Raw genomic sequence first — 21,344 nt, forward strand, 5'->3', positions numbered from 1 at the left:
ATTAGAAGGAATTTAAACTCAGCTAGATTAAAAAAAAAACCTGACCTGAAACCACTTGACCTTTTGAAATAGCTTAGACAACTATTTAGTTTTATTCAAATCATGGAACAGTCCATGAACACATGCAGCAAGCCATGGATAGCATTCAGGTATTGTCTGCCAGGTGACAAGACACATTTACACTGCTCTTATTTCAGGAAATCATTCTCAAAACACGAGAGGACCTAATCAGAGAGACTACACAAATTCAAAAGAAGCATCTCACTATCACCTTCTCAAAGGAAATTAAGGATGGCAAATAAATGTTGGCCTTACCAGTGAGACCTGAAAATGAATTTACAAAGTATCTAAAATTTCTTTTTTTATCACATTTAATGGTTATCATCATTGTTGAACACTCCTACCATTGTATGGTGGGGACCCCATTGAGTAAAAAGCAAATGGAGTGACCACGTAAATTCTGCAGCCACTATTCTGTGGCAAATGCCTCACTTGCAGACTCCCTAAAGGAGTGTTATTAAAGTTCATTCATCCAGGCAAGTTTAGAAAATTCAAGTATATAAGTGTCTTATTGATGCTGAATTTCCTACAAAATGACTTTTTCTGCCCACCATAAGAGCAGATTATCAAATGTAGTAGTTCAGATTCACTAGCTGGCCTCTGGCCACAGAAAATATTATGTGGAAGATCTGTTGCAACTATTTACCGAGATTCTGTAGACCTCTGAAACCTGTGATTTCTTCTGTCTAGAAGGACAATAAAAATGCATGCATGTCAATAGCACCATGTCCAAATTATTTGTTTCCTTGTGCTAATACTGTCACTCCTGCCCTGTAAATATATTCAACAATTTTTACCTGGTTGAAATCCTCAACATCCCTACCAGGCAGCATGGTGCAGAACATTGGCTGGCTCAGCATTGCCTTATGGAGAAAAAGCATTGTGGCCAGTGACTTTATGAGTGAATTAAAAGCAAAGCTTCTTTGCAAGAGAACCCATGACTCAATAACAACTCATTTCAAAGTGCCTCATCATTTGTGAAGCACTGAGGTATTTATTAGAAATGTGATGATTCAATTTAAGTGCACATATACTTCACATTGGTCAAATTGTCATGTGAAGCTATTTGTGTTTGGCAAAGTTCATTGCAGTGTCCAATCTATTGTTGTCCCAGAATGGATAAGTGACATATCAGAATGCTACTGTTTCTCTTTCCTCATCAACTGAATGATTTTTGTCCATTGGTTTTGTATGCAATCCAAATTACAACCAATTATAATTTTGCTGCAAGCTACTGAGTTTGCATTTGGCACTAGCTTCTTCAAAATAACTTAAATTCTTCTTTGATTTTTGCTACACGAGCCCCTTATCCCTTAATTACTAAAAAATCTATCAATATTTGTCTTGAAAATATTCAACAACAGAGCTTCATGGATCTCTTGGAGAAATCCAAAGATCCACTATTCTCTGGAAGAAATGTCTCCTCATTCCCAGCCTGAATAATTCAACCTCTGTTTTGAAAATTTGACTGCTGCTTCTGGCTTCCAACAGGAAAATCAACTTTCAATTTATTTTTGTCAAGCACCTTAAGAATATTGTAGGTTTCAATGGCATTATCTCTCGTTCTTTCAGATTGAAAAGTGCTTAATTTGGTGTACCTTATCTCTCATCATGCTGCAAATCTTGTTTTCCAGTGAAGCTTTGCTGCACTTCTTTTATAAAGAAATCCCTCCTTCATTAAGTAGACCAGATCTGTATATAATGTTCCCTCCGTGGTCTCACCTGGACTCTACATTTAAGGCAAACTGCTCTCTTGTATTCAAATTCTCTTGTGATACATGTCGGTGTCCTGTTAGCTAGATTATCTCAAGGAGCATTAAAAGTTAACATAGATACATCTCCATTTCCCTGTCTGTTCATGTCTCTGTCTAAATGCCCCTTAAAATTTGCTATTGTCTGCTGCCACCACTTCCCCTGCCAGTGCATTCCAGTTACCTACCATTTTCTGAAAAATAAAACTTGTATTGTAAATCTTACTAAACTTTCCCCCTCTCGCCTTAAGGCTGTGCTCTCAAATATTTGATAATCTTTCATTGAGAAAGCTCATTGACTTTCTACCCTAATATACTTCTCATTATCTTATATACTTCTATCACTCCTCAACATTCAGTACCTCATTTGAAACAATTGAAAGTTGTCCAGCCTCTCCTTTTAGATAATTTTCACTAATCCATTCAACACCCTGGTGAATCTCTTCAGTACCCTCACCGCATTCTTCCTGTAATGCAGTGACCAGGACCGCACACAGTACTCTAAATGTGGCCTAACCAAAGACTAATACAGCTGCCAAGTTTCCATGGATATCAAGTGCTGCGAGTTTTTTAATCTTCTAAATCAGAGTACCTTGTTAAAAGGTTTACTAAAGACTATGCATATAGTATACACTCAGTGGCACTTTATTAGGTGCAGGAGTGGAACCCAGTGTGGTCTCCTGTTGCTGTAGCTCATCCAGTTTAAGGTTTGACGTGTAGTGAATTCAGAGATGTTCTTCTGCTCACCACTGTGGTAATGCATGGTTATTTGAGTTACTGCCACCTTCCTGTCAGTGTGAACCAATCAGGCTATTCTTCAGAATCAGAATCAAGTTTATTATCACCGGCATGTGTCGAGAAATTTGTTAACATTCTCTGACCTCTTAATAATAAGACATTTTTGCCCACACAACTGCCACTCACTAGATGATTTTTGTTTTTCACACCATTCTGTGTAAACTCTACAGACTGTTGTCTGTGAAAATCTTAGATCAGCAGTTTCTGAGATACGTAAATCACTCCGTCTGACACTAACAATTAAACCATAGTCAAAGTCACTGAGGTCACATTTCTTCCCCATTCTGATGTTTGATCTGAACAACAACCGAACCTCTTGGCCAAGTCTGCATGCTTTTATGCCTTTTTGCTGCTACACGATTAACTGATGAGATATTTGCACTTATGAGCAGATGTATCTAATAAAATGGCCACTGTGTGTACACTGCTCTACTATCAACTATAATCAATCATCTTCATCCCCTCCTGAGGAAAACCCAATCCAATTTGTAAGACATGACTTCCTCTGAAGCTGTGCCTAATATGACTATGATTTTCCACATGTAGGGATGTGATTTCCTGGTTAGTTTTTATTGCCCTTCCTAAGCAGAGAAACAACATTGGCCATTATCCAGTACTCTGAGACAATGCTAGTGACTAAAGACGATACAAAGATATCTGTTAAAGTCCCAGCAAGCTCCTCTCTTGTTTTTCAATAGATGCCATGTGGTCTTGGGAATTTTGTCACTTTAATGTTCTTCAAGAGCCCCCTCACCACCTCCATGTGGGTATCAACTGGCTCCAGAATATGAGCATACCTCTGTGATCTAACTGACTTCAGTGTCCTATCTCTTGGTGAATTCTGATGCGAAGCACTTGGTTGATACCTTGCCCACTTCTGGCTCCAGTCATAAATTGTCTCTTGTCCTTGATTGGTCATATCCTCTCCCTAGTTGCCTCTTGCTTTTAATGTATCGTCGTAAGAAAAACTTTGTGAATCATTTGCAATTACCTGGTTTTCTGCATTAATTACTAATAAAATATGATCTGATCTTCATCTAAGTCACAATTGTAGACAAACAATCTGCCTAAACTAATAACACACAAACAGTTGTACTACTTCTCATCGATACTGAGTACACCATTTAAACAATCACAGTCTAGCTTCAAAAAACATGTGAACCTCTGGGGTAATGCCTTCGACAAAAGCTAATTGGAGTCAGGTGTCCTACCCTATTAAAAAAAAAGATGCACAATGTCAGGTTACTGACAGAGCCTGCTCTTCTCAAGAAAGGTCTGTTTATGTACATCATGCCTCTATCAAAACAACTTTCAGAGGACCTTAGAAGAAGAATTGTAGAGATGCATGAAGCTGGAAAAGGCTACAAAAGCATTTCTAAAGACCCGCATGTTCATCGGTCCACAGTAAGAATTTGTCTACAAATGGAGGAAATTCAGTACTGTTGCTACTCTCCTTAGGAGTGGGTGTCCTGCAAAGATCACACCAAGAGCACAACGTGCAATGCTGAAGGAAGTGAAAAAGAAACTAACAGCAAAATACCTGCAGAAATCTTTAGAACTTGCTAAAGTTTCTGTTCATGTGTCCACTATAAGAAAGACATTGAACAAGACTGGCTTTCATGGAAGACACTACAGAGGAAGCCACTGCCCTTCAAAAAAAAAGATTGCTGCACTTTTCAAGCTTGCAGAAGACCACCTGGATGTTCCGCAACACTTCTGGGGCAATGTTCTGTGACAGATGAGATAGATGTTGAACTTCTTGGCAGAAATGCACATTGCTATGTTTGGAGGGAAAAGGGCACTATACACCAACACCAAAATCTCAGCCCAGTTGTGAAGCATGGTGGATGGAGCATCCTGGTTTGGGACAGCTTGCAATTGTTGTGGCAACAATTAATTCAAAAATGTATCAAGAGATTTTACAGGCGAATATCAGGGTAGCATTCTGTCACCTGAAGCTTAATAGAATTCAGATGATGCCACAAAGCCATGATCTGAAACACAAGAGTAAATCAAAAACAGAATGGTTTAAAAAGAAGAAAATTTGTGTTTTGGAATGAGTCCAGACCTTAACCCAAGTGAGATGCTGTGGCTAAAATTCCTCCTCGCCGTTTGTGCAGGTCTGATCAGCAACTACAGGAAATGTTTGGTGGAGGTTATTGCTGCTAAAGGAGGTTCTACTAGTTATTAAATACAAGGGTTCATGTGTTTTTTCCAGCCTGATTGTGAATGATTAAACAATATGTTCAATGAAGCCATGAGAAGTACAATTAGGCAGATTGTGTTTGTCTATTATTGTGACTTCAATGAAGATCAGACCACATTTTATGAGTAATTAACGCAGAAAACCAGGTAACTGCAAAAGGTTACAAGCTTTTTCTTGCAACTCCATGTCTAAACTGCTGGATGTTTCATGGCCTTTGTCTGCCAGACTGGGTAAGGGTGAAAAATTGATTCTGTTAAGAACATTTAAAACCTTTAAATTTTTAAAACAATTTGGCATATTTTGTGGGCACTTTTTACATTCTAACGCACATACTGTATATGACCTGGTTTATTTAATTCTGTTTCAAAAATTTCAGAGTTGTTGCATTTTTAAGATTAGCTTAACCATGCAATATACTAGCTTAACTAAAAGCATGAAATTATTACTACAAATTTAATATGAATAGATCAGTATTTTAAGAAGACCATGCGGAAGTAATATTAATTCAACTCATTAACCCAGATTCATGTGGTACTTTTATGTGTTTTGGATTTTGCTACCAAAATTGTTGCAGTGCAATCATAATAGTTGTCATTGGAGCTTTAGAACTGACTTAAACTAAAGACAAAAAATGCTTGAATTACAGGGCCTATAAAAAGTATTCAAACCACACCCCCCCCTCCCCCGCAAGTGTTTGTGTTTTACTGTTTTACAACATTGAATCACAGTGGATTGAATAAAGTTTTTGACCAACAGAAAAAGACTCTTTTGTGTCAAAGTGAAAAAAAATCCAAAGTGAGCTAAATGAATTACAAATATAAAACACAGAATGATTGATTGCATATGTATTCATCCCATCAGGTCAGTATTTAGTAGATGCACTTTTGGCAGCAATAACAGCCTTGAGTCTGTGTGACTAGGTCTCTATCAGCTTTGCATGTCTGGACACTGTAATTTTCCCCATTCTTTACAAAACTACTCAAGCTCTGTCAGATTGCATGGGGATTGTAAGTGAACAGCCCTTTCCAAGTCCAGCCACAAGTTCTTGATTGTATTGAGGTTTGGTCTCTGACTTGGCCACTCCAGGACATTAACTTTGTTGCTTTTAAAGCCATTCCTGTGTCGCTTTGGCTTTATGCTTGAAGCCATTGTCTTGCTGAAAAACAAATCATCTTCCAAGTCGCAGTTCTCTTGCAAACTACATCAGGTTTTGCTCCAGGATTTCCCTGTATTTTGCTGCATTAATTTTACCCTCTATCTTCACAAGCCTTCCCGGGCCTGCTGCAGTGAAACGTCCCCTACAGCATGAAGCAGTCACCACCATGTTTCACAGTAGGAATGGTGTGTCTTTGATGCTATGTGGTGTTTGGCTTTCACCAAATACGACATTTAGTCTGATGACTAAAAAGCTTAATTTTGGTTTCATCAGAGCATAGAACCTTCTTCCAACTGACTTCGGTCTCCCACATGTTGTCTGACAAACTCTAGCTGAGATTTCATGTGATTTTTTTTTCCCAACAGTGGCTTTCTTTGCCACTCTCCCATAAAGCTGCAACTGGTGAAGCATCCTGGGCAACAGTTGTTCTATGTGCAGCCTCTCCCATCTCATCCTCTGAAGCTTGAAACTATTTCGAGGTTGTCATCGCTCTCTTGGTGGCCTCCCTCACTATTTCCCTTCTTGCACAGTCACTCAGTGTTTGAGGGCGGCCTCATCCAGGCAGTTTTAGAGCTGTGTGATATTTTTTCCATTTCTTGATGATTGACTTAACTGTACTCCAAGGGATATTCAGTGACTTGGAAATTTTCTTGCACCTCCTGACTTGTGCTTTTCAATAACCTTATTGTGGAGTTGCTTGGCGTGTTCTTTTGCCTTCATGGTGTAGTTTTGCCAGGATAGTGACTCACCAGCAGTTGGACCTTCCAGATACAGGTGATTTTTACTAAAATCAGATGAAATGCCTTGACTACACGCAGGTCTCCAAAAGCAGATCTCTGTATAACTAATTAAGTGACTGCTAAAGCCAACTGGGCGCATCAGTGATGACTTGGTGTGTCATAGTAAAGGGGCTGAATACTTATGCAGTCAATTACTTTGTGTTTTATATTTGTAATTAATTTGGATCACTTTGTAGAGCTCTGTTTTCACTTTGACATGAACAAGTCTTTTTTCTGTTGATCAGTGTCATAATAGCCAGATTAAATCCACTGTGATTCAATGTTGCAAAACAATAAAACATGAAAACTTCCAAGGGCAGGGATGAATACTTTATATAGGCTCTGTACATGAAAGTATTGCATTTGGCAGTATAAGTAGAGATATAAAGTTCATCGAAAAACACTTAAAACTTGTACATGCCTTAACACTGTTAGCTTTATCCTCAAAGTTCCCCCTAATGCATCATTTAACATTTCTTTCCTTAATTGCTTTTTGTCCCCTAGGATATTGAATGCTTGGCCAGTGATGGGATGTTGTTAGTCAGTTCCTGCCTCTCTGGACAGATCAGAGTGTGGGATGCACAAACTGGTGATTGTCTGACCATCATATCAAACTCAAGGTATTTATTAACTCAGAGTTCTACCATTAAATCTCAGGTTTCCATATGAATCTTCTCACAATTAGGAAGTTTTGCACTTGGTACATTGCTGCAGACAAAGTAGGAGTATATAATTTGCCAAACAGAATTCCACACCATGATGCAACACTCAGAATGCTGGAGGAACTTAATGGGTCAGACAGAATCTATGGAGGGAAATGGACAGTTGACACTTTGGGTCAAGACCCTTAAGGACCTGAACTGCTGAGTTCCTCCAGCATTTTTTGTGTTGCTCCAGATTGCCAGCATCTGCAGTCTGTCTTGTGTGGCCACACCATGTCACCCCCCCCCCCCCACCAGAAAGCACTTTACATCCAAGAGGTACAGAAAGTAGAATGATTTACAAGGGACATCCAACAGGAACTAAATGTTGTGAGCAAGTTTAGTAGGTCAGCAATTGTGTTTCTACAAGTAATAGAGTTCCTACAGAAACAAAATCTAGCTCCAAACTTATTAACGAACTGATTACAAGTTGATTAAGTTGGTTGAATTTGCTTTTATGTTTTTACATGGTAATGATCATGGATTAGGTGCTTCTTCCAAAATACATTAGTATTTAATCATAGCACTATTACTTTGTAAGGGAGCATACCTTTTGTTTAATGTATGCAATTATTGTTTTGTAAATAAAATATTTTGTTTATATATTACATATTTTAAAGCAACCACATTTCCATACAGAACAAAGGAACACGAGCATAAGAAATAGTAGCAGACAAATGTGACACAGTGATGCAGCTGGATCTGCTGTTTTCTGTGTAGAAATAGAGTTTGGGTTTTCCCTGTTGCTGAGTGCCCCCATCCTAAAGACATCCAGGTTGGTAGATTAATTGCCCGCTGCAAATTGCCCTTGGTGTGTAGGTGAATGTCCTTGAAGGATAATGGAAATGTGGCTTGACAATTAGTACAGACACTGAAGGATTGAAGGGTCTGTTTCCATGCTGTGTGACTGGCAGATGCTACAACAGTGGTGTGGCCCATCGTTAGGATTAGGTGCCTCTTCCACCTTTCTGTTTTATTTTATTTATTTTATTCAGCAATACAGTGCAGTGTAGGCCCCTTGGCCCTACGAACTTTACCAGCCCAGCAACCCCTGACAACTCTGATTTAATCTTAGCCTCATCACGAGACAATTTACAATGACTAATTAACCTACCTGGTATGTCTTTGGACTGTGGGAGGAATCTGGAGCACCCGTGGGAAACCCACACATTCTGTGAGGAGGACAGACAAACTTCTTACAGAGGACGCTGGAATTGAACTCTAAATTCTAACATCTCAAGCTGTAATAGCATCAGGCTAACCATTACGCTACAGTGGCACCTCATTCCTATATTCTGTGAGTGCACAAAAATCTTATTGATCTCAATTTTGAATATTCTCGATAACCAAGCACCCATAACCCTCAGATTTCCAAGCCTCTACTTAAAGAAAATCTCCTCATTACTATCCTAAGAGACCAGTGTTTAAGCTTTATATGATGTTCCCTGAATCTGGACTTTCCAGCTTTAGAAAACAACTTCTTAAGATATACCTTTATCAATCCCTCTCAAAATCTACCTGCCTGCTATCTCTCCTCAGTCCACCGTCATCTCAGAATAATCTTTCCTCTCTATTCCTATTCTCCTCCTAACCTCACCACCTCTCCTCATCTCACCTCTCCACACTCAGTCCTGATGCAGGGTTTCAACCCAAGCATTAACAGTTGCTTTCCTACCAGAAATGTTGCCTAAATACTGAGTTCTTCTAGCAGTTTGTTTGTTGCTTCAGATTTCAGCATCTTGTGTCTCCTCTCAAAATCTTGTCTGTTTTAATGAGCTCTTCTCTCATTATTCTGCAATCCACTAACTAATGGTCAATCTTATTCAATCACCTCAGAGGATAAACGCTTCATCTCAGGAATCCACTGAATCTGCACTGTACTGACTTCAAAGCAAGTAGGTTCTCTGGACCAAGATAGCCACTCTACTTCAAAACATTAGGATTGTGGAAGTATTCTGAATGTGAAATCTGTTTCCTGCTTCAGAACTACAGAGTTATGAATTCCAGGCAAAGTGGAAAATACTTTAAAGTTTATCTTTTTCTATTATATATTTATAGGCAATGGAAGGATAGCAACATTTTCCATGAGCGACAAGAAAGCCGGGAATATATATCAGATCCTGAAAATGGAGAAGACGATGTATACGAAAATGATTACAATTTCCCGAGGAAACTGACTCCTACTCAACCCCTTTTCACTGATCAGCCAGATTTATCCAGTTTGATAGACACCAACTTTGCAGAAAAGTCTGCAGTTCCAAGGCAGCGAATTATTTCTGAAATTTCACGAGAAACTGGCTATGACTTTGGTCAAACTTATGATAAAGCATATGAGGATCATAAAATACTGAATGTGCAGAACTTGAGGAGTTTTCCATCCCACCCACCAACTTTGAAGTCTTCTCAAACATCAGTGAGTCTAAAGTCACAGGGTTGGGATGGCTACTGCAACCACAGGAGGAGGAGTTTAGGAGATGAGCCATTCCCTATGTATGAGAAAACCTCACCTCTTCCTATGTGGGACGGAGACTGTGAAAGCTCTGTTTGGAGTTTAGGCATACAGGGTAATCTGATTGCAACAGGAAGAAGTAATGGGCAACTTGAGGTAAAAATTCTATTTCTAACTTTTGAAGAATTGATAAATTGAAGCTTTAATTATCTTTGGAAATTCTTCCAAGAAATATTGAAAAGAAGAAATTGAAGAGGCTTTTCCTTAAATATAATTTAGTAGATCTCAACTAAATACATGGTAGCATCCAATTGGATCATCATTTATCCAACTAGTTCTATTGAAATCCACTCTAACTCTAAATACAGCTTGCAGCTATCCTTGAATGATTCCGAGATTTTTGTGCCACTGTTGCTGGTTAGAGGTAGGAGTCTGACTTGACGTCATTAGAAGTAGTTTGATTGGTTTCAGTATTTTCTGAATTTTGATTCTGTGCTTAACAATGGTTTCCTTGGTCTGTACAGCACAAGCAAGGTAAGTTGTTAAAAGAGAATGACTTGAAAATGTCGAAATACTGTTAAATAGCTTACTGTTTTGCCTTGAAACATAATGGGTGAGATATAAAACTGTGTCCAATGTCAGTGGAACTCTTTCCTTAATAGTAGTTCTGAACCCCTCAGAAAAGGGAGAAGAATGGAGAGAAAAATGCTGTAAGCTTTTCTTAGTATTAAAGTTATATTGTATAAATTATAACTTATCTTAATACCTGAACCTAATTGGTTTATTTCAGGTGTGGAATGCTACAGATGGAACACTACGTTGCAGTAATGAAGACGGTTCATCAGGGATAACAGCATTGGCATTTATCACAAACAGGTGACAATTGGATATATGTCATGGATGTACCCCATGAATCCTCAGATAACATCTTGAATTTGAAGTTAATTGCCAAATCCTTTCTTTGGTTTAGGCTCATTCTGTTTCATAGAACACTGTGCATTCTGGTATTTTGTGATATTTTCATGACCTCTGTTAATAATGTAAAAAATGTACTTTGAATGAGGCATGGTAGTTTGACTGAAACATGTTTTACACTTGACTTCAGATTTAATGTTTTCTCAACCTATGTATGAGCCACCCACCTTAGAAAGAGATGTGACAATGGCTGAACTGGGTTGAACAAAGTTCACTGTGACTAAACTTAAAAGTTTTATATTATAGGGAGATGAGCATAAAGTTCTGATGGATTTAGCAGAATAGTTTTGTCAATAGATGATAAACTGGATGCAGTATTAATGATTAATTTAATTGAAAGTCCTGATCCTGCACCCAGTTTTAACCTATTTGCCTTCCAAGGCATATTTTATGGATTCCCATCACTTCTTTCCACACGAACAAGTATTTTTTTGTATGATAGTTAGCCACAGTTTTTTTTTGTATTATCAAAGTACTTAAGAATTATTTCATATTCTTTACAAATAGTAGTTTTGTAACATCAGCTATGATTTTGCATCTAATAAAGGAATGTGGAGTGCGAAAGATAAAATTTATCGTTAAGTTGATTGGGTCAGTTTGGAAATTCAGTATACATTTGTTTTTGCCACACCAAAACATGGAAATTGTCTTATATCTGTTCTCAACAAAGTAATTCCCCTTTCTCTTACAGAATTGTTACAGCAAGATTGAATGGTTCATTAGATTTCTATTGTTTAGACACCAATAAGACTTTTAATCAGCTACAGTACCGAGGTAGGGCAATTTTAAATTGTTATTTTCCTTCTGTTTCTGACATTACTTTTCATTTTCCATTTTTAACTATAAGTTAGGAGCCTGTTAACTAATCCTAAACCTGATGGCCCATGAAAAACCACAAAGTAGGTGTGGGATTAGCTTGAATACTCCTCATAAAAAAAGCTGGAGCTGCCATAAGTGGTTGCCTTCTTTGTTGTACTGTTCTGTGACTAGTATATGATCAACAAATGAATAAAACAGCCCAACTGTTCCAACTTTACTGATTACTTACAAAAGCTCATTGATATGTGTGATATTTACAAAATTATTATCCTTAAGTTCATGTCCTCCGAAGCATTTCTAATGTCTGTGTTATAAATAATCAGCACAAAACCTGTAGTCAGCAATGAAATGAATGCTGAAATCATCTCAGTTTCCCACTGAGCACTCTTTCTGTAATGACCTTATTCTTCTGTATGTTGTTCCACTTCGTACTCCTTCATCAGCGGCAGAACAACTGTTTGTGTGAAGTCCATTATCTTTGCATTTCTTAAAATCTGAACGTTACTTTTTTAGATGTGCCTTCAGTCACTGCTTTTAATGTTACTGGCAAAAAGCTGCTAGATTTTTCAAGCTACCTGTTTGTAAACTAATTTGAGCCATTTCTCTGTGTTAAAGAGTATAAAGTATAAATATAATTGTATATATATAAAGTATATACAAATTGATAAATTGTTTTTTTATTCCACATTTGGATCACTAACTCCTTTTCTGTTCAGGAACACCCAACAGGTCTAGCATCCCCTCATCGTCAGTTTTTAGCAGTAATGATGTCATAGTTTGTCAGCTGACCCACATGGTTCATTGTGCACATCAAAAGCCTATTACAGTACTGAAAGCAGCTGCTGGCCGTGTAGTAACTGGTAGTCAAGATCACACACTCAGAGTGAGTATAATTCAACTACTTTTAAGTGACAATGGTTTTGTGTTTGGTAAGAATATCAGCTCTGGATAAAATTTTCATACCATTGAAGGACCAGATTCATAATTTGGGCTGGCACTACTCATCAGCAGAGTATATCCATTCTATGGGTTGCGTCATGCTGTCAATGACACTGCTGTTCTACCACTTCAAGACAATTGAGCTGGCACACTGGGAGAATGAGAGCAAACAATCCAAAACTTCGTCTTCATTCAATCATCTTTTGTGATATAATTGACAAAAACAGTCACAAAGCAAAGGCACTCTGCCAACTGCCACTGACATTAAACCTCTATGCTGAGGTCTTTGCAAACCTGGACCACTTCTAGGAGGCCACCTTTCAGCAAAGGCAGAAATCTGTGATGAAATTTGCCACCACATCCAGTGTGCCCTTTTTAAAGTGAGGTGCTGCCTGAGCTGCTTAATAGTTCCAGCATTTTCTGTTCTCATCGTTAGATTTCAAATCGATCTCAGTAATCATCGCAGATCTGGACTGGAAACAAGTCATCCTCAAACAGGAGGGTCTGTCTAAGGAGAATATAATTGAAATAAAAGCAAAGCTCAGCAGCATTGTCATTGAACACAGACAAATGGGATTAGTGTAGATGGGTACCTTGATCAGCATGGCTGAAGTTTTCATTCTGTATAACTATTGATCTAAAACTAAAGTTAATGTTTGGATGTCAGTGTTTATAGTGGAAACCTTCAGAAATTATTCCTATAATTCCTATCTTATATAGTGATTTACTGAAACATTCTTCTTCATTCTAGAGGGAAGTGCATTTCTTCACCTCTTTTCATAAATTCTTGTCACAAAGAAAATGTTTTTTATCCATTATGTTCTCAATGGGAAACTATTGAGAAGTGAGCATAAAGTTTGTTATGTGAGGCTGAACTTTCCTGCTCAATCTTGACTGAGACCCAGAGAAAAACATCATTTGACTAGTCTATTGATTAGGGATATAATATTCACACATTTAATGTTAACATTATTTTGCTGCTAGGATCCACAGTACTTGCTGTTTGCCTAGGGAGGTCTGAAATAAATGTAGACTCCATGTAACTGAGGTGGCTTCAACCTCCACACTTCTAGAAAATGCAGTTCCTTATCAAATATGAAATAGACAAGTTGGTAATATTAGGATGCAGTTCCTTTCATTAATAGAACCTTGATGTCCCTGCCCATTATCAATTCTCCCTTATAACCAAATATTAGAATCATAGAAATATACTGTAGAGCATAGAAATGGGCCTTTTTCACCCACCATGATATCTATCTACACAAATCTCATATGCCGTTTTAGGCTGTAGCTCTCCACACCTTTGCTATCTAAGTAATTGTCCAAATGCCTTTTAAATTGGAAAACTGTAATTGTATCTCCCTCCACCTACTTCCTCAGGCAGTTTGTTCCAGATATTCACCATCCTCTTTGTGAGGAAACTTAACCCTCAGATTTCCTTCAAATTTCTCCCCTCTCACTTTATACTTATTTTCTGTAGTTCTAGACTCCCTCTGCCCTGGGAAGAAGATTCTGACTATCTATCCTATCCTGTGCCCCTCATAATTCTACAAACTTTTATAAGGTCACCTCTCAGCCTTCTACATTCTAGTGAAAGTAAACCTAGTCAATCCGATCTCTCCTGATAATTACACGTTCAATTCAGGCATCTTCCTGATGAATCTCTTGTGCTTTCACTCTTCCTGTAGTTTGGTGACCAGAACAATATACTCGGTGGTTTAACCCATGTATTGAACAGTTGCACAATGACATGCCAAGTCCTGTTCTCGATATCTTGGCCTACAAAGCAGGTGTTAGGGGAGGATGCCAAATGCCTTTTTCACTACTTCATTGGCTTGTTTCTTCTTTTTCAAGGAGCAGTGAACTTGCAGCAATAAATCACTCCGTTGGAAGTTGAAGCCACCTCAGTCCTATAGTCTCCACTTTTCCAGGCATCAGAGGTCCCTGCCATTTACTTTATATGTTCCACCAGAACCTGACCTCCTAAAATGTATTATCTGTCTCGTATGGATTAAATTCCATCTACCCTGTCCACCCCACTTAGCGGTGCAGTTTAATTGCATAGTATGATTCCATACTCATTTTCAGTTTTGAATTAAGTCACTTGAAAGAGTAGTTGTACTGGGCTATTATTGATCTTCTCTTCCTCTTACAGATATATCGGCTTGAGGACTCCTGTTGCCTTTATACATTGCAGGGTCACTCAGGAGGGATCACTGCAGTTTATATAGACCAGGTAACACTGAAGGGAAAAAAATGTTTTTCTGGGAAGCAACAATAGTATTGACAGTATAATCATTTGTAGCATTTTGTGTTAAACTTTACACTAACTTTAAGATAAATTGCTACAATTCCTGCAAGTCTGCATGTTAATGCATTAATTTTCTGGCAAAACCTTTGCTTTCATAGGAACATAGAAAATAGGTGCAGGAGTAGGCCATTCAGCCCTTCGAGCCTGTACCACCATTCAGTATGATCATGGCTGATCATCTAACTCAGAACCCTGTACCTGCCTTCTCTCCCCTTTAGCCACAAGGGCCATATCTAACTCCCTCTTAAATATAGCCAATGAACTGGCCTCAACTGTTTCCTGTGGCAGAGAATTCCACAGATTCACCACTCTCTGTGTGAAGAAGTTTTTCCTCATCTCGGTCCTGAAAGACTTCCCCTTTATCCTTAATCTGTGACCCCTCGTTCTGGACTTCCCCAACATCGGGAACAATCTTCCTGCATCTAGCCTGTCCAATCCCTTTAGGATTTTATACGTTTCAATAAGATCCCCCCTCAATCTTCTAAATTCCAGCGAGTACAAGCCTAGTTGATCCAGCCTTTCATCATATGAAAGTCCTGCCATCCCAGGACTTCACTTGTATTGAAAACCTGTTTCTTGTCTTTGAGTGAAGTGATAATATGCTTAATGCATAAAATTAAGTTGATGCTTTTGTCTTCCGAAGGAGATTCAAATAAAGCACTATCATTTATTCATATGTCGATGCAGTGATTTTTAATGTTATTTACTGACCTAAAAATTTCATAAATTTGATTTGTTCAAATGTTGCTCTTAAGGCAAAAATGACAATACTTGATAAGTCTCATAATGATTATAAAGTACTGTAGGACATTTTGTGAAATAAAGCTTTGTTTTTCCTTTCTATGTGCTTATGGTTATTTAAATTATGCACATGTATTGAATTGCAATGTGTTGGCATGACTAAGTTGCCATTCAAAAAAAAAGTTGACCTCTTCCTGGGCTTTGTCAGTGAGTGCTGATAACCAGAGATAACTGAGCTCCGGTTGTGGCATTCTCTTGCTGAGCAGACTATCTTTCTCACAGAAAAATACTGTATGATCAAATTTTGCCCAGTGCATGAAATGGTTAGTTCATTGCAGTGGTAGGAACATTTTTGTTAAGGATCCGTGCTATTAGCCAGAATGCCATCATCTTCAACAAAATATGATAGTCCTTTGCTGGAGTCATAGAGTAAGTGTTTTGTAAATACTGTAAGAAGGTGTTATCAGCAGCTTTGTTGTGACCAGGAATGGAATTAGCAACTGTAAGGAAACAAAAAAAATGAAACAAGATGGTAATGATGGTAAATTTTCTTCTAAAAAAAATGGCTAGCAAAATTTAAGTTATGGAAGTTTCCTTTTTTCATGTAACTTACATAATAACCATATATATACTAATAATATAAAGCAGTTAGCAACTGCCATTATTTGTACTATCTTCAAGATTAAGAATACTATCTCAAGTTTGTTTTTCTTGTTTGTGCTGTCTAATCATATGTTCTATGTCATGTGTTTTGAATGAATCATGATGAGCATGCCAAGCAGAAGGATGGTCAGTCACCTCTCAGCTTTATAACTTGTACAGTTACAATTCTTGAAATGTATTCTTTCTCTCTTCAGACAATGACACTGGCTAGTGGAGGCCAAGATGGGGCTATTTGTCTCTGGGATGTATTAACCGGAAGTCGACTAAGTCACATGCATGGTCATCGTGGTGATGTTGTTTCTCTCATTTGTACCTCAAGTTGTGTGATCAGTGGTGGATTAGATGACATCATCTGTATATGGGATCGCAGCACTGGTATCAAACTCTACTCCATTCAGCAAGTAGGTGTTGATGTTTTTGTTCCATTTTATGACTGTTTTAGTGTTGTCTGGACAATCTTTAAACAAAATTAAATGTAAATGCTAATTCAAAGCAATAATGTTCATTAAGCAGAATAATATAACAGATGTAATGGTCTGGTCTTTATCTAAATAACTTAATCGCCATGCTTAAGGAAACTTGCTCTCTCCCTAGCTATACCCTTTTAATATATTTACAACATCTTAAAATTCTTTATCTTATCTGCCAGGGTCCCTCATAGGCCCTTTTTCCCCTCTCTGAATTTCTTGAATTGAATTGACTTTATTTCTTACATCCTTCACATAAATGAGGAGTAAAAATCTTTATGTTACATCTCCATCTAAATGTGCCATGTGCAGTCATAGTAATTTATAATGAATAGATCAGTCAATGTAATATAGAGTACACTCAAATCAGCGTGAGTTCATCAGTCTGATGGCCTGGTAGAATAAGCTGTCCTGAAGCCTGTTGGTCCTGGCTTTTATGCTGCGGTACCACTTCCCGGATGGTAGCAACTGGAATAGATTGTGGTTGGGATGACTTGGGTCCCTAGTGATCCTATGGACCCTTTTACACACCTGTCCTTGTAAATGTCCTGAATCATGGGAAGTTCACAACTACAGATGCGCTGGGCTATCCACAGCACTCTCTGTGGAGTCTTGTGATTAAGGGAGGTACAGTTCCCATACCAGGCAGTGATGCAGTCAGTCAGGGTGTTCTCAATTGTGCCCCTGTAGAAAGTTCTTACGATTTGGGGCCCATACCAAACTTCCTCAACCGTCTGAGGTGAAAGAGGTGCTGTTGTGCCTTTTTCGCCACACAGCTGATGTGTACAGACCACATGATGTCGATACTGAGGAACTTGAAGCTGTTCACCCTCTCAACCCCAGATCCATTGATGTCAATTGGGGTTAGCCCATCTCCATTCCTCCTGTAACCCACAACCAGCTCCTTTGTTTTTTTGTGACATTGAGGGAGAGGTTGTTTTCTTGACACCACTGTGTCAGAGAGATGACTACATTCCTTGTAATTCTCGAAGGATTTGTCTGATCCCATCTCCCTGAACCTGATATATCTGAGAAAAGATGTGCTGGCATTGGAAATAGTCCAGAGGAAGTTTAGAAGAATGATTCTGGAAATGAAAAGGTTAATATATGAGGAGCAGTTGATGGCTCTGGGTTGGTACTTGCTGGAGTTTAGAACAGTGAGAGGGGGTGTTCTCATTGAAGCCTATCAAATATTGAAGGCCTAGTTAGAATGTATGTGGAGAGGTCTAGGACCGGAGGACATAGTCTCAGAATAGAGATGAGGAGGAATTTGTTTAGCCAAAGGGTGGTGAATCTATGAAATTCATTGCCATAGACCGCTGTGGAGGCTGATCATTGAGTATATTTAAAGTAGAGTTTGATAGGTTCTTGATTAGTCAGTGAGTCAAAGGTTATGAGTAGTAGGCAGAAGAATGGAGTTGAGAGGGATAGTAAGTCAGCCATGATGGAGTGGCAGAACAGAATCAGTGGGTTGAATGGCCTAATTCTGCTCCTATGTCTTATGGTCATGTGCCTCCTTTTTCCTGACCAAAGCTTAATATCCCATGTCAAACAGGGTTCCCTATTTCTGCCTTTCCTTTCACTCCAGGAACATGCTGGCTTTGAACTCTTTCTAAGTCTTTCACTTTCTAGATAATCCTTTTATTTGTTAGCACACTCTCCCAATCGAGCTTTGCAAGCTCCAGTCTAGTGCCATCAAAAATAGACGTCCCAATTTAAGCAACACACATCAAAGTTGCTGGTGAACGCAGCAGGCCAGGCAGCATCTCTAGGAAGAGGTACAGTCAACATTTCAGGCCGAGACCCTTCGTCAGGACTAACTGAAGGAAGAGTTACTAAGAGATTTGAAAGGGGGAGGGGGAGATCCAAAATGATAGGAGAAGACAGGAGGGGGAGCGATGGAGCCAAGAGCTGGACAGGTGATTGGCAAAGGGGATACGAGAGGATCATGGGACAGGAGGTCCGGGAAGAAAGACAAGGTGGGGGGGGGGAACCCAGAGGATGGGCAAGGGGTGGAGTCAGAGGGACAGAGGAAGAAAAGGAGAGTGAGAGAAAGAATGTGTGTATAAAAATAAATAACGGATCGGGTACAAGGAGGAGGTGGGGCATTAGCGGAAGTTAGAGAAGTTGATGTTCATGCCATCAGGCTGGAGGCTACCCTGACGGAATATAAGGTGTTCTTCCTCCAACCTGAGTGTGGCTTCATCTTTACAGTAGAGGAGGCCGTGGATAGACATGTCAGAATGGGAATGGGAGGTGGAATTAAAATGTGTGGCCACTGGGAGATCCTGCTTTCTCTGGCGGACAGAACGTAGGTGTTCAGCAAAGCGGTCTCCCAGTCTGCGTCGCGTCTCGCCAATATATAGAAGGCCACATCGGGAGCACCGGACGCAGTATATCACCCCAGCCGACTCACAGGTGAAGTGTCACCTCACCTGGAAGGACTGTTTGGGGCCCTGAATGGTGGTAAGGGAGGAAGTGTAAGGGCATGTGTAGCACTTCTTCCGCTTACAAGGATAAGTGCCAGGAGGGAGATCAGTGGGGAGGGATGCGGGGGACGCATGGACAAGGGAGTCGCATAGGGAGCGATCCCTGCGGAAAGCAGAGGGGGGGAGGGAAAGATGTGCTTAGTGGTGGGATCCCGTTGGAGGTGGCGGAAGTTACGGAGAATTATATGTTGGACCCGGAGGCTGGTGGGGTGGTAGGTGAGGACCAGGGGAACCCTATTCCTAGGGTGGCGGGAGGATGGAGTGAGAGCAGATGTACGTGAAATGGGGGAGATGCGTTTGAGAGCAGAGTTGATAGTGGAGGAAGGGAAGCTCCTTTCTTTAAAAAAGGAGGACATATCCCTCGTCCTGGAATGAAAAGCCTCATCCTGAGAGCAGATGCGGCGGAGACGGAGGAATTATGAGAAGGGAATGGGATTTTTGCAAGAGACAGGGTGAGAAGAGGAATAGTCCAGATAGCTGTGAGAGTCAGTAGGCTTATAGTAGACATCAGTAGATAAGCTGTCTCCAGAGACAGAGACAGAAAGATCTAGAAAGGGGAGGGAGGTGTCGGAAATGGACCAGGTAAACTTGAGGGCAGGGTGAAAGTTGGAGGCAAAGTTAATGAAGTCAATGAGCTCAGCATGCGTGCAGGAAGCAGCGCCAATGCAGTCGTCGATGTAGCAAAGGAAAAGTGGGGGACAGATACCAGAATAGGCACGGAACATAGATTGTTCCACAAAGCCAACAAAAAGGCAGGCATAGCTAAGACCCATATGGGTGCCCATAGCTACACCTTTAGTTTGGAGGAAGTGGGAGGAGCCAAAGGAGAAATTATTAAAAGTAAGGACTAGTTCCACTAGACGGAGCAGAGTGGTGGTAGAGGGGAACTGATTAGGTCTGGAATCCAAAAAGAAGCAGAGAGCTTTGAGACCTTCCTGATGGGGGATGGAAGTATATAGGGACTGGACACCCATGGCGAAAATAATGCTGTGGGGGCCAGGGAACTTAAGATCATCGAAAAGTTTAAGAGCGTGAGAAATGTCACGAACATAGGTCGGAAGGGATTGAACAAGGGGGGATAAAACTGTGTCGAGGTATGCAGAAACGAGTTCCGTGGGGCAGGAGCAAGCTGAGACAATAGGTCTGCCAGGACAGGCAGGTATGTGGATCTTGAGTAGGAGGTAGAAACGGGAAGTGCGAGGTGTGGGAACTATAAGGTTGGTAGCAGTGGATGGGAGATCCCCTGAGCGGATAAAATCGGTGATGGTGTGGGAGACAATATCCTGGTGCTCCTTAGTGGGGTCACGATCGAGGGGTAAATAAGAGGAGGTATCCGCCAGTTGTCGCTGTGCCTCGGCAAGGTAGAGGTCAGTACGCCAGACTACAACAGCACCCCCCTTATCGGCGGGTTTAATAATAAGGTTAGGATTAGTGTGGAGGGAGTGGAGAGCAGAGCGTTCCGAAGGAGTGAGGTTGGAATGGGAACAAGATGCGGTGAAGTCGAGACGGTTGATGTCCTTTCGGCAGTTAGCGATAAAGAGATCCAGAGCGGGGTGTCCACGAAGAAGAGGAGGGTTGAAGACGGGAGAAGGGGTCATCGGTGGGGGTGGAAGAGTCCTTGCCGAAGAAGTGGGCTCGGAGACGGCGGAAGAAGGGTTCCGCATCATGGCAAACACGGAACTCTCTGAGGTGTGGGCGAAGGGGGACAAAGGTGAGGCCCTTACTGAGGACAGAGCGTTCTGCCTCCGACAGTTGAAGGTCGGAGGGAATGGTAAAGACCCGACACGGCTGAGAGCTGGGATCAGAGGGGGGGGGGGAGGCTGGGGTTGTCAGTGGAGAGGGGAGGGTTGGGGTGAGAGGAAGATGGAGCCTCTGAGGACCCAGGAGCTGACGATGGGATCTGAAGGAGACAGGATTGCAGAGTATTGGTGGGAGAGGGGGAGACGGGAGTCACAATAGCAGCACATAAAGACCCGGCCTGGAGTTTAAGGCTGGAGTCGCAGTTGGTGGTTGCGCAATCGCTTTGAAGGTGTCCGTGGG

General features: G+C 40.3%; 1 protein-coding gene across 2 annotated transcripts in view; it reads left to right on the forward strand.

The window, feature by feature from the left end:
• The window catches only part of scap (SREBF chaperone), a 125,940-nt gene that overhangs the window by 97,395 nt on the left and 7,201 nt on the right, over positions 1-21,344 (forward strand). For both annotated transcript variants that reach the window (XM_063057486.1, XM_063057479.1), the window contains 7 exons: positions 7,255-7,370; positions 9,510-10,056; positions 10,691-10,776; positions 11,567-11,649; positions 12,411-12,577; positions 14,789-14,869; positions 16,543-16,749. In XM_063057486.1, coding sequence (XP_062913556.1) covers positions 7,255-7,370; positions 9,510-10,056; positions 10,691-10,776; positions 11,567-11,649; positions 12,411-12,577; positions 14,789-14,869; positions 16,543-16,749 — 1,287 coding nt within the window. The remainder of the gene's footprint in view (positions 1-7,254; positions 7,371-9,509; positions 10,057-10,690; positions 10,777-11,566; positions 11,650-12,410; positions 12,578-14,788; positions 14,870-16,542; positions 16,750-21,344) is intronic.

This window comes from Mobula hypostoma, chromosome 1 (genome assembly GCF_963921235.1).
Source record: "Mobula hypostoma chromosome 1, sMobHyp1.1, whole genome shotgun sequence".
NCBI classification, from domain to species: domain Eukaryota; kingdom Metazoa; phylum Chordata; class Chondrichthyes; order Myliobatiformes; family Myliobatidae; genus Mobula; species Mobula hypostoma.